Source organism: Diabrotica virgifera, chromosome 4, assembly GCF_917563875.1.
Source record: "Diabrotica virgifera virgifera chromosome 4, PGI_DIABVI_V3a".
Taxonomy (NCBI): Eukaryota; Metazoa; Arthropoda; class Insecta; order Coleoptera; family Chrysomelidae; genus Diabrotica; species Diabrotica virgifera.
The window spans coordinates 181,287,939-181,304,750 of record NC_065446.1 but is presented as its reverse complement, the minus strand read 5'-3'; the positions used below and the strand labels follow the sequence as shown (position 1 = coordinate 181,304,750).

The following is a 16,812-nucleotide window of genomic DNA, read 5'->3' as shown; positions in this document are numbered from 1 at the left end:
ATAAATCAATACTTTTTGAGTTATTAAAGATCAAAGATTTTATTTTTTCGTAAGAAAATGCATGTTTTAAAGCTGTTTTTCACGTAGAACTCAAAAAATATTAGCTTTTACAAAAAAATTATTCCTACCAAAATTGAAGACAATAAAAAATTGAATACACTATTTGCTCAAAGTACTAAACTAATGTTAATTCAAAGTGAGTTGCAGGTAATTGAATGTATATTTTTTTCGATGAGTAATCAAATCTAAATATTCAAGCTTAAATAACGGGAAAACGATGCATTTTATAAAATATACCTGTTAAACACTTATCAAAGTACTTCAAAATGCCTAACAAATGAGCTCCAGAAGAAGGTAATAGCATCAAAATTAAGCAAGTTATGATGAAGCAAAGAGAAACCTTTCGAATTTTTTAGGAAAAAGTGAAAAATAAAACGCCATTTCCACAAAAATTTAAATTTATAGTAGTCCTTACAAATATTTCTTTGCATTAGTATAAGAAATGATTTTAACAATTTTCACCGGTTTAGAATGCACATTTTTGAAAAAAGGGTATGATTTAAAAAACTCAGAATTTTTAGAATTACCGTCATTTTCATTTTCTTTTGATAATAACTATAAAAATACTCAATATACGTAAAAAATGGTAAAAAACCAAATTTTTGTTTTTTCTATATAGTGGAGTCAATGAAGGTTTTCACCTCCGATTTCGTTGAACCTCCATCGATTTTCATGAAAATTGGTAAGTATGTAGAGGATACCTCAAGAATCAAAGGTGACATGGTGCCAACTTGCGCTTTTACCCTGGGGGGGGGGGGATGCCACCCCTTCTCGGGGTGGAAATTATTTTATTAAAAATAATACCACTAATCGATAGAGGGACAAATTATAAGTAAACTTTGTTATATAAAGTTATTCCAATAAATCAATAGTTTTTGAGTTATTAAAGATCAAAAGTTTTGATTTTTCCTGAAAAAAATCCATGTTTTAAAGCAGTTTTTCACAAATAACTCAAAAACCATAAGTTCCTTTAAAAAAGTTGTTATTACCAAAATCGAAGACAATATAAAAATAAATAAGCTCCTTATTCGAAAAATCCTTTATTGCATATAAAAAGTGAGTTATATGCAATTGAATTTATATTTTTTTACGGCGAGTACTCAAATCTTAGTATTCAAGCTTAAATAACAGGAAAACGATGCACTTTGTTAAATATAGATACTAAACATTTTAATAAAGTACTTAAAGGTAACTGTCAAAAAGCTATATAAGAAGTCGATAGCATCAAAATTAAGCAAGTTATGATGGAAATAAGAGGACCCTTTCAGATTTTTTAGGGAAGAATGAAAAATTAAACATACGTCATTTCCACAAAAATTAAAATTTATAGTAACCCATTTAAAACTTTATTTATTTTAACATGAGTAATAACTTCAACAATTTTGACCGGTTTAGAATGCATATTTTTGAAAAAAAATACGATTAAAAAAAATTAGAATTTTTCAAATTTTCGTGAATTTCATTTTCTTTTGATAATAACTCCAAAAATACTCGATATTCTTAAAAAATGGCACATAACAAAATTTTAGTTTTAACTTTATTTAAGCTTTTTCTTTTTTTAATATTTTTTTACGACAAAAAATAACCGAGATAGAAACATTTAAAACCTAAATTTTACTGCGAGAACCATGTAACCGGGGCCATTTCACCTTGTATTTAAACAAAAATAAAGGATTTAGAAAAGTATGTTTAATAAAGTGTTATAGACCATTTACTTAGATCTGTAATGGTTTTTGGATAAATCTCATATTTCAAAAATTAACTGAGTTATTTTAAAAAAACCAATAACATTTTCTTTGAAAAAATTTTATAGCGGAGATTTTGTATGTATACAGGTTGTGGGAAGTCCAATTAGTCGTTTGTTCTAGGAGATACGAAAAAAGTTTATTTAGGTGAGATTTGGGCATAGATAATATCAGAATTTAAATACATTTCCAAATATACAGGGCCACCCATATTGACAAGGTGAAACAAAATTATCTTTTGTTTAATGGAACACCCTGTATATTTTTACATTTTTGGATTCTCCTCTATGTTTTATTTCTTAAATTATCAAGTTTTGTGACGTTATACGAAGTAGTTTAAAAGATAACTACGTTTTTTTTTTTCAAATTTCATAGCAATATTCACCCCCTGTATAATTGTAGTGATTTGACATCAGAAAATCAATTTATATTCAAGTGATTTTTAATATAGTCTATTATTGTTAAAAATTATTAATCTAGCAAAACGTTTAATTTTAGCTAATACAGGGTTGGTCGAAACTGAATGAGTGTTTTCTCAAAGTTTGAGAGTATCAGTTTTCTCAAACGGAGCAGCCTGTAATGCCTGTAATGAGCATTATAATGAAATGCTATTGTATGACACTTAATTATTTCCCACCCTGCCAGTAAGAACTGAATTTATTTTTGAAATCCCTAACTTTATGTCTTTAATTATTTTAAATATTGTAAACGATTAAAAAACAATCAAATTAAATTGAAATGAATAACCAGTGTATATCTTCCACATTTACTTCATATTTAACGTAGCCTGTACCATAACATTGCACAGATTATTATCCCTGTATAGCAACGATATACCATGAATGTGAATTCATACTTGAGAAAGGTCCTATATCCAGTCTCACAAAAAAAGGGATTCTTCAAACATAATATATATGCAGACAAAATCAGCCAAAGTGATTTGCGATATCTAATTAAAGGCCGTACCAAGTTGGTTTTGTTGAACATAGCATGAAAGCACGACGATACTTTAATGATAAGCGTATTTTTCGTAGTAGCTATAGTATGTTGTTTTATATTATGTATTACCTATATTAAATTAGTTTTAGTATGTTTCGTTTATCTAAAAAAATGTAAAACAAACAAAAATTCTGTTTTTCTTGTAGTTGTTTTTTCGTATAGATATTGTTTTATATTGTAGTAAATTGAATTTAGTTTTAGTATGTTCCGTTTGTTTGTAGAATTATTGCTTTAATTAATAAATAAATAAATTTTCAATTATATTTTATGTATTTGTGGAAAAGGAAACCTAGCATTAGCGGCCACATTTCTATAACGGCCAATTGTTTTCTATTTTTAGTGGCCGTTATTGGCAGGTTTTACTGTACCAATAATATTTTATTAAATTATGAAATATTATTTAAATAAAAAATTTATAAACTTGATAAAAGAAAGTTTGCTTAGAATTTACTCCTCTATCTAATTATGGGGTTATTTTTAATAAAATAGTGTTCACCCATGAGAAGGGGTAACATCCACCCCCAGGATAAAAGCGCACGTTGGTACTACATCATTTTTGTTTCTTGAGGTATCCTCTAACTACTTACCAATTTTCATAAAAATTGATGGAGGTTCAACGAAATCAGGGGTGAAAACCTTCAGTGACTGCCTTTTTGGAAATATAAAAGAATATTTTTTTTCGTGATTGTCGATTTGCTAATTTTCTGATTTTTGGTTGCAATAAGGTTTGAAAAATTAATAAAAATTTTAAATCATGCACATAAATGTAAAAAAATATTTATTTTACTTAATTAAATGAGATTTCTTGAGCCAGAATGCTGAAATCTGCATTTTTATCATTAAAAAAAAGGTGGATTTCACCCCTAAAATGCAGAAAGCGCAACTTGGTGCCATATCACTTTTGTTTTTAGAGGTATCCTCTAACTAATCAACAATTTTCATGATAATCGATGAAGGTTCAAAGAAATCGTGGTTGAAAACATTCAGTGACTACACTTTCAGAAATATAGAAGAATAAGGTTTTCGTGATTTTCGACTTGTTAATTTTCGGATTTTTGGTTACTATAAGGTTTGAAAAATAAAAAAAAAATGTAGTTCATGCACATAATTATAAAACAAATATTTATTTTTCTTAATTAAAAATTACTTGCGCCATAATGCGGAAATCTGCATTTTTTACAATTTAAAAAGTAGGGATGTATTGCACCCCTAAAATGCAAAAGCGCAAGTTGATGCTATATAACTTTTATTGCTTGAGGTCTCCTCTAACTACTTACCGATTTTCATGAAAATCATGAAGGTTCAACGAAATAGGAAGTGAAAACTTACAGTGACTGCACTTTCAGAAACCTAAAAAATAATTTTTAAAAAAGGGGTGTATTTCACCCCTAAAATGCAAAAAGCGCAGGTTGGCACTATGTCACCTTTGTTCCTTGAGGTATCCTTTAACCACTCACCAATTTTTATGAAAATCGATGGAGGTTCAACGAAATCTGAGGTAATAACTCATATCCACCTTCATTGACTCCACTAATATTAAATATATTATTACACCTTTTTTACCATTTCTGTAGGGTGAAAAATAACCGAGATAGAAACGTTTAAAGCTTAAATTTTGCTGCGAGAACTATGTAACCGTGGCCATTTAATCTTTCATTCTTAAAAAAGTAAAGGGACTAAAAGATTAAGTTTAACTTGTTTTAATAGCCTTTGGAATTACCTTTCAAACCGTTTTTAGGTGAACCTCATATCTTAAAATTAACGGAATTATTAAAAAAAAACAATAACATTTTTTTTAATTTTTAAAAGATATAGTTTGAAAACATTTTGGAGCATAAATTTTAATGCTATTAACTTGTTCGGTATCTTATTTGATAGATACTTTTAACCCGGGAGTAGTCGCGCTCACTTCTGTAACGTCGATAGTCGCGTGTGAGATTCTATCTCAAAATACGAATTTAAAACAAATTTTTATTTTGTACTATTTTTATCTACTTTTTATATTGAAAATATATATTTCTAACAATTTTATTAAAAAAACCTGTGTTAACGGCCACCTGTTTCGGCTGTCGTTTCAAACCAATTATATGTAGACTACAAAAACTGTCAATACCGTCCACCTTTCTATATCGGCCAATAGTTCTTTCATTTTTAGTGGCCGTTACTGACAAATTTTACTGTACAGTAAAACATGTGTTAACGGCCACCTGTCCTAACGGCCAGTTTAAAAATTTCCCAAACCAATTATATGTAGACTACAAAAACTGGCAATAGCGGCCACCTTTATATATCGGCCAATAGTTCTTCTTTCATTTTTAGTGGCCGTTACTGACAGGTTTTACTTTATTACGAAAAAGGATGAAATGTGAGATTCTATCTAACGGCGCGACTAATCGCGGGCTAAAGCTAATTGGCTCTCCCCAAAGCCATAAATTCCACAAAAAGAAGAAGAAGAAGAAAGAAAAAATCCTACGCATTACTACTCCCTTCTTCGAGGCACTTACGAAATTTTTTGAAAATTGCAAAATTTTTCATCAAGTTATCGCGAAAAAGGATAAAAATTGAGATTCTATCTCACCGCGCGACTACTCGCGGGTTAAGTACCTTCACAGATGTTTAATAAGTTTATGTTATATAATGCATCATTTTGCCGTAATTTAAGATTGAATAATTAGATTTGTGTACTCGCCAAAAAAAATATGCATTCAATTACCTATAACTCACTTTTAGTTAATACTAAAATATTCTTTAAGTAAGGAGTTTATTAAGTTTTTTATTATCTTCAATTTTGGTAATTAAAATTTTTTGGAAAAACTTATAGTTTTTGAGTTATCTATAAAAAATCGGTTAAAAACATGCATTTTTCTTACGAAAAATTAAAATTTTTGACCTTTAATAACCCAAAAGTTTTGATTTATTTTGATAACTTTATATAACAAATTTTGCTTAGAATTTTTCCCCTTATCTAATTATGGGATTATTTTTAATAAAATAATTTTCACCCCGAGAAGGGGTGGCATCCACCCCCAGGGTAAAAGCGCAAGTTGGCACCATGTCACCTTTGATTCTTAAAATATAGTTTTTTATTATCTTTAATTTTGGTAATTAAAACTTTTTTGTAAAAACTTATAGTTTTTGAGTTATCTATAAAAAAATCGGTTAAAAACATGCATTTTTCTTACGAAAAATTAAAATTTTTAAAACCCAAAAACTTTTGATTTATTTTGATAACTTTATATAACAAACTTTACTTAGAATTTTTCCCCTTATCTATTTCTGGGATAATTTTTAATAAAATAATTTTAACCCCGAGAAGGGGTGGCATCCACCCCCAGGGTAAAAGCGCAAGTTGGCACCATGTCACCTTTGATTCTTAAAATATCCTCTAACCACTTACCAATTTTTATGCAAATCGATGGAGGTTGAACGAAATCGGAGGTAATAGCTTATATCCACCTTCAGTGACGCCACTAAATGAAAGATTGCATTATGGTAGGGAAGCCCAATCACATTATCATATGGGGAGAAACCTGGTAACCTGCAGATGTAGCTCTACCATATATAGGCTCTTAACACAGGGGAGTTCGTTAAGCTCGAAATTATCAGATGAAGATAAGTTAAGTACATGCAGAACAGTGCATATTTCAAAAATCTGACGATTTGAGCGGGGCGTAACGAAATGGGTGAGTCCCAAAATTTCAAAAAACTAAAAAATACGTGGTCAATATTTTTTAAAGATCTATCAAATGATACTAAACACGACTTCCCACGGAGAGGGGTGGGCGGTAAATCTAATATTATAAAAACGAATCCCGCGATATTTCGCGAAATGAACATCAGATCGAAAAACTGAAAAATACACTTATTCAATATTTTTAAAAAATTTATCGAATGACACCAAACACGATCCCCCACGGAAGTGGGGTAGGGGGTTACTTTAAAATCTTAAATGGGAGCCCCCATTTTTTTATTGCAGAGTTGGATTCCTTACGTAAAAATAAATAACTTTTATTCGAAACATTTTTTCGAATTATCGATAGATGGCGCTATAATCTAAAAAAACGATTGTTGGAAATGGAAAATTAAATTAAAAATGGAATGTCCCCACTAAAATGTGAAACTTTTCTTAACTTTTTGTGGTTTTAGGACCTACTCTTCACAACACAATAGGTCCCCATAACGCTCAAGTGACTTTTAGCATACTTTGCTCCCCTACTATCATTACTGAGGGCCGAAAGTTCCTTAGAGTAAACAGAAAGCTTATTTTGAATGAGTTATTTGAAATTAAAAATCTAACAAAATTTCTTCTGTTTCTTACCCCTGTAACTTAAAATAAAAATTAGAGAAGTTTTCAGGGAATTTTGGCCCTTGATAATAATGTTTTATTTCATTCTTAAACTAGTACGGCCTAGTATAAACTAGTCCTAGGCCAAACTAGTTTATCCTGATATAAGTACACACACTTCAGGCAAAACTAGTTTGGCATAGGCCAAACTAGTTTATCCTGATATAAAAAAGACTCACACTTCAAGACCAATTTAGCCGAGTCGAAAGTAATTTAGCGAACATCTAAGGCAAGGACTTTTACATGCGGGGAATTCCCAAATCACGTCCCAACAGGGATGGCAAAAAAAATTATACATCGATATATTGTATCATATGATACATCGAATGAAGATATTGATACATGCTATAAATCAATATATTCTTGTTTAATTAAATAATTTAAAAAAGAATGTGTGTGTACTTTGTACGAACGTAAGAAGTTATACTCTATTATATGATTTCAACGAAATAAATATGCTTTCAACGGGTTATTTATATTTAAAGATTAAACTAATTTTTACTTACTACTTTTCAAAAATTTTTATTAAAACAATACTAAAATAAAAAAATGTTAGATAACACACGGAATCAAACCGGCGACCTGTCGATCTCCGGTCGAACGCGCTACCACCGAGCTAAACTACCTTTGCTTTAACAGCTTACAAGATTTCTCATACATTCTGACAAATAATTTAATAGACCAAGAAGTGAGGTATAGAAATACTTTAAAATTTAAAGTAAATATACTTACTATTATTATAGTAGTGTTCGCGCAGTACAAATCGAGCATACCCAGAATAAGTTCGGGATTAGTTTCCAATGCGCAGGCGTCAACGTAAACTTATCCTGGACATGCTCAGGATTTTTTGCTCAGCGAACAATTTTCGGATTCGCAATGTAATGACGGGTTGCATACATTAAGGTTAGAGAAGGAAGCCTTTTGTGGTCTCTTTCTTATTTCGAAATAAATGTCAAAAAATGCAAATGCAACAAATTTGTATGTCAACAAAGAGAAAGAGAAAAGAGAATAAAAGCAACAGGCAAAGGATTAACTTTCTATTCAATAATTCAATGCCTTTCTTAGAAGGTAGAAATTTGATTAGAGTCTTTCTTTATTATTTCCACAATATAATGTGGTTATTTCCACTCGGAAATCCAGCTTACATTTTTGTAGAGAGTAAAAGATTGTTGATATTTAGATATAAAAATTACCTTTAACTTCCTGGGGGTTGAACATTATCTGAAGGAAGGAATAATTTAGTAAAACAATCATTTCCAATTTTGATATCTATGTATTGAATTTGATGGGTTGTGGCATTGTGTTGTGGTTTATTACACCACAAAAATAATGAAATATAACAAGGCACAAGAAATAGTTTCAGAATAAGTTTGATGTATTGTTTATGTTTCATTATATTCAATAAAAGACTAATTTAACTCATAAATTAAACTGAAAAATAAACCACAAGAATATGTAGGTACTTATAAGCTCATTTAGATAGAAGAAATTAAGTAAAAACAGAGTACAATTTATTGTAATACATACTACCGTAATAGATAATTATGAATATCGAATGAAAATAATACTAGAAAAGGTACCTACTTATTTATAAACATACGAAATGGAAAACATTGACAAAATCAACTAAAAAAGCTTCAATATAAAAAATATTAAAATTTGTTTGAAGAATATTTAAATGACACAACACTTTACATAATTTCAAAACTTTAAAAACCAGAATCTACATCTACAAGTTGTTTAACAAAACAATATTTTAGGTTAAGAATTGGAAGGAGTAAGAACAGAATGTCAAGAAATTCTTCCCAAATATTTTGTGCGCCTGTGCGAACTTAAAATCCGAAACAAAATCCTCGAACGTCGAGAGCGTATCCCGGACATGTTCAGGAACTTTTTTCTGTACTGCGCGAACACCGCATTAAAAATCCGGAGGGTGTTCAGAGGGAAAGATTTGGACTCCGCGAACGCCCAATTTTGTAATGCGCAGGCGTTCTCCCTCTGGGTATACCCAGGACGTACTGCGCGATCAAAGCTTATAAAATATTTTATTCCCGAGGAAGACAAATCCAAAGACACAAAAATTATAATGTTAATAATACATTTACTAAAAACACTAATATATTCTTTTAATGACTTATTTGCGCTGATACATACTGTCTGTCTGCGCATGCGCCAGGCAAGTATAAAATTTCACCCTCGACCGTAAAGAAGTATAACTTCAAAAATAATAAATAAAAGAATGACGTACTCCAAAAATTAACAGAAAACATACACTAACGAATAAAATCGAGTACGAATTAACGTTGTTTTCACCAATTTTGAAAAAATGTGAAAACGTTGAATTATCCACGACCGTCTGTCCGTCCATCCATTCGTCTGTCTGTCTGTCCGTGAACTCAACTCAACCAGGTAGAATGACAAATGATGTGTCAAATGAAAGCTATCCAAGGATGGTACTAAAGGTGATAAATTTGACCTAGGCTATCTGTCCGTCCGACCGCGAATATAACTCAATACTATTGTTTGTTTGTTACGAATAATTATAATTTTAATAAAAATGATTATTTTTCCAAGAATAAAGTATTTTATTCAATTTATTATTTATATTAAGCCGTTCTAGTTCGCTGAATTACTTTCTTCTTCTTGGCTTTTTCCCATTATGAGTTTGCCGTTTTCGTCTTCCATAGCACTCTATTCTCCCAGTCGCCATCTCTGAGGTCTCTACCTATCATAGCATTTCCTATGTGAGTTCTCCATCTCACAGCAGGTCTTCCTCTCCGTCTTCCTCCCCGCGGCTCCCAGTCCAGTAATCTTTTCGGCTACCTGTGCTCCGGCATTCTTTGTACATGCCCGTACCATTTCAGGACTCTACTTTTACTACCACAACTTTTTTGTAATTAAGCATTCTACTTCTATTCTGTTTTATATTTACTCTGTTCTTATCCTATCCTACCTGGTAATTTGTAGACACCTTCTCATAAACTCCAGTTCAACTGTTCGTATTTTATTTCATATTATTGTTGTCACTGGCCATTCTTCCGCTCTTGTAGGGACAAATCCTTTTTTGTTTTCTTTAGTTAGAGTGTTCTTCCATATCGCTCCATAGAGTGCTTTCGTGGCTTGTTTTCCCCGTACTATTTCCATTTCTATATCTTTCGTATAAGTGCCATCTCGGTTTATCATTTACTCTAAATAATTAAAAGTCTTACAACTTTTAATAGTGTCTTCTAAACTTACGTTTAAATCAGCAACTAATCTGTAATCCATTACTTTCGACTAGATTAAATTGGTTTATAGACTAGGGTAAACTGGTTTATCCTGATATAAAAACATAATTACACTTCAGGATAAACTAGTTTGTCCACACTAAAGTGTGCGTTTTTATATCAGGATAAACAAGTTTGTCCTGAAGTGTGTGTATTTATATCAGGATAAACTAGTTTGGCCTAGGACAAACTAGTTTGGCCTACGCGCGATAGAACAAACTAGTTTGGCTTAGGCCATACTAGTTTATCCTAATGCGCTTAGGACAAAGTAGTTTGGCCTAGGCCAAACTAGTTTGTCCTGAAATCGGGTTTGACCGGTAACATATACTTAAAAATTCTCAAGCGAAGAAGTGTTAGGACGAATTGGGCATGGCAGAAAGCTTATGAACACAATTTAAGTAAGAAAGACATCCTATCTGGGCCGCATACTTCAAAACGATAAATACTCCCTGCTACACGTCAGAATGAAAGATAGAGTAGAGGGGAAAAAGGCTTGGAAAGAAAGAATAAATCTTGGATGAGGAATATCAGAGATTAGGCTAGCACTGTTGAACAGATATTTTACGTTCCAACGATACGGAATTGAACCGAAAAGCAATTTTTATTAGTCAAGTAACCATTTTTGTTTGTTTTATATCTTTTTTTAAATCAAAAATTTAAATTTTTGGCCACCCTGTATAAATAATTACGCCAGTATTTATATTACTAAATAGAGAATTATTAATATATCTCAAATGAGCTGGATTGCCATCCCTATTCCCTATTCACATTAAATGAATCATTGATTTCGTCATCAAGTCCAGATGGATAACATTACTAGTATGATAATTATATATCAAAGAATCATAATTTAAAATAATTGGTTAGTTTGGCTATTATTTCTCTCCAAAATCAAAAAATACAATGAAGAAATAAGTACTTACATACTCGCATAGAATACAGACAAATACCACGAAGAATAGGAGCTTCATTGTTTGAAATATTTTATTGAAATACTTAAGCCAAAAACAGTAGTATAAATATGTAAACAATAAGTTATCAAATTGGAAAATGAATAATTGTATATAAATTATCAGTTACAGTTTATCTTGTACACTGCCGGTTATCGCTTATTAATAACATCTAGTTAAAAGTTTTTTGATTTTACTCATACTTATTTGATGCTTGCTTACGAGGGGTATTGAAATATATTTATGTTGATGTAAAAACGATGTAAAGATGATGACAAAAAAAAGCAACACCTAGCAGTGGCGTAGCTGAAGATTGCGGCCCCCCCCCGCGACAATTTTTGTGGGCCCCCGTATTATAAACATAACGACAACTAATAACACTATAATTACTAAAATATGTGTAAATAACAATAGTTGGCCTTTCTTTAATAAGTCTTCATCAGTTAGTGTTAATAGAGTTTTTGGGAATAGACATGAAAACCTATACCTTCATGTCTCTTAATCCGACAAACCTATTAGTAAGTTGTCGCAATACTATATCTAAATTTTTTTTACTACAAGTTATTTTTTCGTCGCAGCTGAGCTCATCGTAAATTTTTTTTATACGTTTTATCCGTTTATTTTTAAATTCCTATATAATCCCCACTAACCTGCTATTCCTGCTGCTTCTGATAGAATTTCGGAAAACGGATTTCTCATTTCTCGAAGATTATCACGAGTTTTTTCAAAAAGTTGAAGGTTAACTCTGCCGTTTTAAATTGCAAAAGTTTTGATGTTAGATGAATAAAGTTAAGTATTTTAGATTGAATAGTAATGTTAACGGCACAATAAAAATTATTCATATGCTCTAATAATGCATTAGCTTCTAATTTTTCATAGTTTTTTGATAGCAGTGAAATTTTCGTTAAAGATTTCATTACTTGTCAGAAAGCTCGACGCAAAGCCATTACAGCATCATGTCTGGATGACCACCGGGTTTCACATAACCTTTTTAAGTGTTGGCAAACTCGATAAATTTTTTTCTTCTTTTAATACTTGCACAAAAAAACATATAATCTCTTAATTATATCGTAAAAAAACTCCTGTACACCAGCAACGGCATCATTTAACACCAGGTTCAGATTATGGGATGCAAAATGAACATAGGAAACTGGTTTTTCAATGTCACTTATGCGCCTTTGTACGCCTGAATAATGGGTCTCGGTGAATTCGTAACTATTTTAATCCCCCATCCTAATTACAGGCCAACTCGTAACTCTGGCGCGCAGGTAATTCTTCGATAACCCACTAACTACCGGTGAATCAGTAACTTTCATTTTTAAGTAATGTTGATAATTTAATACCGGTATTCCAGGTATGTATGTACCTGTAAAAATTACTCTCTTTGAAGGTGGTGTAAAAGGTATTCATCATTTATGTATTGTCTCTTGGAAGAGTTACTAGAGAAAATTCAAATAAATTTTCTGAACATGACTGAAATTCTTGTAACAGATAACAGATTTCGTAATGAGTGCACGTGGGTGTAAGTTATTGGTGGTAAATAATTTTAAATTTCTGGTTGCAAGGCAAGCTGTTATACCGACGGAATCATACGGCCTGCTATCATACGGCCCCTATTCTCATTTAAAAAAATCATCGATTGCGTCATCACGCCCAGATGGATGACGTCACTAGTATGATATGTATACCAAAAAATTATAATTTAAAAATAAAAATCGACCTATTTCGGGATTTATCTCCAGAGACGCCCATTCTCGAGAAAATGAATTTATTCCAACTCAAACGTCCTCACTGTATTTGTTTATAAGCCAAAAAATTGTTTATAACTTTAAAACAGTGCTGAGGCCGCTTAGATAATCCGATTTTAATTCTGTAAAGTGTATTAGATAGCTAGAGAGCCTCTATATATGTAAAAAAATTAGCAAACTTCTAAATCGTTTACTTTCTGCTCAGAAAGCTATTTAAAAAATTTGAACTTTTTTAAAAAAATTTAGATTGCAAAATTATTATGCAAAATTTATCAGGTCGATTTTAATAAAATTTGGTGGAAGATTTAAGTATATTATAAGGATTTTCTATGCGAATTACGAAGGTTCTAAGTGCAACTAAAGTTGTTGAAAAACACTGAATAAAAAGAGGCTTATTTTGCCCCCTTATTTTGTATTTATTGCTGTTTTGCAGAAAGGGTAATAATTTAAGACATTTTTAACTAGTCGTATATCATAAAAAATTCAATTATCTTTATTTTAATTCCCTACGACTTTGCTCCAAAATGAATCGTTTTAAAGTTATAAGCAAAAAATATAGAAAAGAATTAATGTATTTCAAAATTTTTAAAAATTTTAATTTTTTTATTAATGTTCCGGGCATATTTGAGAAGGAGCATAAGTTAATTACTGTTATTGAAGTTGTCACCTAACTTTATCTGCAAAAATCCGAATGCCACCTCGCACATCCACAAATAGACGTTTTTTTACAGATCCGCCCTAGTCTGTACATATAATATTGTTTCAATCAAAAGAGATTTCAATTTTTGTTATTTTTTTATAGGTACTTATAATACACAACATGTTTTTAAGCAAACCAAGAACCATTCGCTTACATAATAATATGCTATATGGACCGTGTTGGCTTAATCCGTTACTGTTCAAATTTATTTCTTACCTTTTAACCTAACAACTACCTGGGGTATTAAAATTAAACAATGGTTTCGAATTCACCTGTATAAAGTTGCGAGTTGGTCAGGTAGTAGAAAAGTTACGAATTGGCCGGTGTACATTTTGAATTAAAAAAGTTTGTCATTAAGAGTTACGAGTTGGGTGTCCTTGAGTTTTTATGCTAAATACAGTTCTACTCATTGTCATTTGTATTAATCTTGTTAATTTATTTTGTATTCCCATTTCTTTCAGAGCTACCATTAATTTTGATCTTTTTATTGTATCAAATGCTTGCTGAAAATCTATAAAAAGCAGTTCAATTTCTATTTTATATCCATGTGCTTTTTCCATAATTTGTTTAACCGTATGTATGGCATCTGTTGTAGACTTTCCCTTAACAAATCCGCATTGATAGTGTCCTATGATATTCGTGGTAGCTTCGGTCAGTCTTCGTTGTATTAAGGCGGACATGATTTTATATGCTGTGTTTAATAGCGTCAGTCCTCTGTAGTTATTGCACATCTGTTGATCTCCTTTTTTATGAATCGTGATAATTTGTCCTTTGTACCATTCTTCCGGCATTTTTTTTTCGTTCCATATGTCTTTTATTAAATTGTATAATTTATCTTTTAATTCTTCACCACCATATTTTATAAACTCCATATTGATACAGTCCGATCCTGAGGCTTTACCATTACGGCTGCTATTAATAATTTCCTCAACTTCCTCTTTTATTGGTATCTCTAGCTGGTTTCCTAACATCATTGACTCTTCTTCTATGTTTTCATTTAGGTCTTGATCTTCTTGTTCTGTTAATAATTCTTTAAAATAGTTAGTCCACATTTCTTTATACTCTTCATCGTTTTCTGATACTTTTCCATTTTTATCTTTTATGCCTTTTATCTTTCCTTTAAAAGTTTTGTTCTGCTCACTAATTTTCTTATAGAATTCTTTTGTGTTTCTGTTCTTACTTTCTTTTTCTATTTCTTTTATCTTATCATCCAACCAGTCACGTCTAATTTTCCTAATTTTTTTCTTGCATCCATGTCTTATTCTATTGTATTCTTCCCTATAATCCTGTCTATTTGTTCTTATCCACATTTGTCTCATTTCTACCTTCTTTTTTAGCATGTTATGGCATTCTTCGTTATACCATTCTTGTCTTTTTTTGTTTCTTTTTATCCCGATGTGTACATCCGCTGTTTAATTTATACATTTTTTTTATATATCTCCAATCTGTTTCTATATCCTTTGTAGGTTTAGATTGTTCCTTCAGTTTTTTGTTCATGTCGTCAGCATACTTAATCCTTATGTCTGGAGCATTCAGTTTTTCTACGTGCCATTTATTTTTTATTGTCGTGTTTTTTAGAGTTCTTTTGACTTTGTGTCTTACCTTTGCAGTCACCATAAAATGGTCTGTGTCTGCATGTGCACCTCTGTAGGTTCTCACGTCTGTTACCGATGTTTGCTTCCTTCTTGTAATCAGTATATGGTCCATTTGTGACAATGTTTTTTGTTCTGGGGAAATCCACGTTACTTTATGATATTTAGGATGTTCGAATTTTGTACTAAGGATAATCATATTGGTACTAGCTGCTAGGTTACATAATCGTTGACCATTGTCAACGTGTATTAACATTAGTTTTTTCGTGTATTGTGTGCTTACCTGCTACTTGGTTAATGTAGTCTGCCTTACCTATTTCGGCATTAAAATCTCCCATTACCAGTATTGTGTCTTCTTTAGGTAAATTCTCTATTCCTCGTTCGAGTTCCTCATACAATTTGTCTTTTTCCTCCGCAGCAGTACTTTCAGTTGGGGCATATACGTTTATGATTGATATATTAAATGATTTGGCGTTAATTCTCAGGTAAGCCATGCGTTCATTTATTGGTTTAAATTGCATAGTGTTATTTTTTATTTTTCCCATAATTATGAAAGCAACTCCATATTGACCTTGTTTTTCATGTCCCGAGTACTGTAGTGTGTAGTTTTTTTTATTTATTTCTCTTGACCTGCCCATCTAATTTCTTGAATCACTGCAATATCAATTTTGTATCTTTCTAGTTCTGAGACGATCTCCTGCATTTTTCCTGGTTCAAGTATTGTTCTGATGTTCCACGTACTTATTTTTATTTGATCACATTTTTTCGTTTTTTTATTATATTTTTTTCTGTTCGTGTATTTTATTTTATCTAATCTGTTCAGATCCTTTTCCTTTGCCATTTTCGTGTCCGTTTTTTGTGTTGTATCCGATATCTGTTGTTTTATCAGTTTTTTGGCGTGTCTTGGTTTGCCCTTTCCAGTTCATTCTTCTCTTTGTTCCATTTCCATATAGTCCCGTCAATACTTAGTTTTTGATAGCCTAATCTAGTGTTCTTACCGTTTTCTTTTTGAAATTTTGCAATTTTCCGTATTTCTTGTTGTATTTTCATCTCTTCTTGCGTTAGATCGTTATTGATATATATTTCCGGCTTTGATTTCCTTAGTTTGTTTTTATTCTTCATAATTTTTATTTTTTCATTTTTGTTTTTTAGTTTTACAAGACATGTTTTGTCCCCTATTTTATAAGCTTCTTCTATTTCTACTTTAATACCTAATTCTCTTTCCACGAAATTTGCCATAACCTCGTTGACTACATTTGGGTTATTTGTATCCATCGGTAGACCCTGGACAATAACATTGTTAGCTTTTCTCTCCTTCTCAAACTGTTCTACCTTCATTTTCACTATCTTTAGTTCCTGTTTCATTTCATCATTTTCTTTTTTTAGTTGTTGGTTACTTTGAATTTA

The 16,812-nt window shown here is 31.2% G+C and overlaps 1 protein-coding gene across 2 annotated transcripts in view; it reads right to left on the bottom strand.

Moving 5' to 3' along the window:
- The window catches only part of LOC114340698 (complement C1q subcomponent subunit A), a 69,285-nt gene extending 57,757 nt beyond the window's left edge, over positions 1-11,528 (bottom strand). The window contains exon 1 of one of the 2 annotated variants that reach the window (XM_050648614.1): positions 11,339-11,528. In XM_050648614.1, coding sequence (XP_050504571.1) covers positions 11,339-11,386 — 48 coding nt within the window. In that variant the 5' untranslated portion in view covers positions 11,387-11,528. The remainder of the gene's footprint in view (positions 1-11,338) is intronic. The other variant, XM_050648615.1, reaches the window with a different exon arrangement.
- Between the last annotated feature and the right edge of the window lie 5,284 nt (positions 11,529-16,812).